The sequence below is a fragment of the Rhagoletis zephyria genome, unplaced genomic scaffold, assembly GCF_001687245.7.
Source record: "Rhagoletis zephyria isolate East Lansing unplaced genomic scaffold, Rhagoletis_zephyria_1.1 Rzeph_scaffold_00149, whole genome shotgun sequence".
In the NCBI taxonomy this organism is placed as follows: Eukaryota; Metazoa; Arthropoda; class Insecta; order Diptera; family Tephritidae; genus Rhagoletis; species Rhagoletis zephyria.
The window spans coordinates 125,198-127,258 of NW_016157233.1; the positions used below are offsets into that span (position 1 = coordinate 125,198).

The 2,061-nt window shown below is 30.7% G+C and overlaps 1 protein-coding gene across 3 annotated transcripts in view; it reads right to left on the bottom strand.

Annotated features, from left to right (window-relative positions):
- Positions 1 to 1,008: 1,008 nt before the first annotated feature.
- The window catches only part of LOC108382744 (solute carrier family 22 member 21), an 81,887-nt gene continuing 80,834 nt past the window's right edge, over positions 1,009 to 2,061 (bottom strand). For all 3 annotated transcript variants that reach the window (XM_017639125.1, XM_017639117.1, XM_017639132.1), the window contains one exon: positions 1,009 to 1,244. In XM_017639125.1, the coding sequence (XP_017494614.1) occupies positions 1,238 to 1,244 (7 nt within the window). In that variant the 3' untranslated portion in view covers positions 1,009 to 1,237. The remainder of the gene's footprint in view (positions 1,245 to 2,061) is intronic.

The following is a 2,061-nucleotide window of genomic DNA, read 5'->3' on the forward strand; positions in this document are numbered from 1 at the left end:
CAAAAGTCGATAACTCGACTAATTTCGATAACTGTGAAATTCGAGGGCTCGATAAATTTCGATAACTCAAAAATATATATGTTACGATATAAATCGATAGATTGATAAACTTTGGATATCTTTATAAATTTCTAATTTTGGCAACTCCATTCCAATAACTCGTTACACTCTGTTAACACGATAAAACTCGATAAGCAGTGATAACTCGATAAACTTATATAACCTTGAGATTTCGATAGATTGATATATTTAGAAAATTCCATAAACTTCGATTCGATTAATCGACCAATTTCAGTAGATCAATAATTATCGATAACTCTGTAAGTTGAAAGAACCCGATGCATTACGAAAACTCCATAAACTTTGACAATGAATGAATTTTTTTAGCTTAACAAATTTCGATAAACTTCCCATAAATTTGTATAGCCTGATACCCATCCGTAAATTTCGACAACTTAGTTTCTGTGTCTATAAATTTCGTCAACTCAATAAACATTGATCAATTTGAATAATTCGATACGTTGCGATAACATAAGCATGAAGCATGAATAACTCGATAAATTTCGATAATTATAAACTTCGATAAACTTCAGTAACTTTTATGACTGAATTTATTTCGATTCCTATTGAAAATTTTCAATTAATCTTCTTACTCTTTCAGTTACTAAAATTCTTGTGTATTTCTCATTTTCTTCATTTTTGTCTTTATCTTTCTAAGAAATCTAATTAAAAGGCTCGAAATTTTTACGGAAGAAAAAAATAATTAAAATTAAAAAATAATAAAGTAAGTGGTCAACTCTTGTCAATTTGTGAGTGTCGTAAAGTTATTATAAGCACTATATAAAGTTAAGTAAATACTTCTTTTATAGTCATTAGTTAGCAAATAAAAATAAAATTTGTATTTGTTTTTTAACTGAGTTTGTGTGTGTGTGTGTTATAATTACATAACAATGTTTCTATTTATTTTGGTCCAGCCAAAATATAATAACTTTTTTTTTCTTTTTAATTTACTTATTCTTAGTAATGCATTCATATGTACTTTGTGTTTGTTTTCCTTAATTTTTTTGTTTTCTTACTTCACAATATATTGCTGCTCTGCACAGCTGTTTAGTATGTTTTCGGTAACGACAAACTGTTCCGATTTTGGTTTGCTTAGTAAATTCGTCGTATTTTGACAAACATCCATTTACTGTAACAATAAAATGTTTAGTTGTGGTCAGATAAAAGTTGGTTAGCTCTAACATCTGAAAGTAAAGATAGGTTGAAAGAAAAATAGATTAATAAACAAAGTCTGCACATAGTCTGGAACAAACATTTTCTTTATATATTTTCAGAAAATCGAATCAAAACTGATTGGACACCGCAAACCATATGGCATTTGGCGATGGACAAATATAATCTATTCAGAAAGAAAAATTACTTTGAAGAACGGGTTGGAAAATCGCTACACAATATATCAAACTCCTACCCTGTCGGAACCACCCACCAACAACGGAGATGAGATTTTTTTGGTATCAATTACACGGAAAAGTAGGGCAATAGATGTGGATATCCCGGTTTTAAGAGAGGTAGACCTAATTCTTTCCATGGACGTAAAATTTTCTGGGTGTAATTAAAGATAGAAAATTGTCGTGTAGAACTCTCGCCGAGCTCAATCTGCGTAAAACAGACCAAAGAGGCAATGTAAACATGATAACGGATGTTGAGTACACGGTGGGCAGGAAGCAAAGATAGGTTGCATAAAAATGTCGACAAAAACTGAAAGCAGGGTTGTATTTGCTGATATTTTTAGGTTAAGAATCCCTTTGAATTGAAATCCTAGCTGCTCCTGTTTTAAAGATATCAACATTTTACATAGTTATGATAGGACCGACTTTTGCGAAAGAGAAAAACATCCTTGTGCATTAAATATTCAACAATGTATGTGTGAGTAAATGTGTGTATATATATTATGTGAAAATATAAGTTTATGTAAGTTTTTAGCCGGTTTCAATCGTTTCCAAGGCGCACCACGTAGAGGCAACTTACTTTGCACCTCTTTGTTCTTTTTTTGGTTTTATT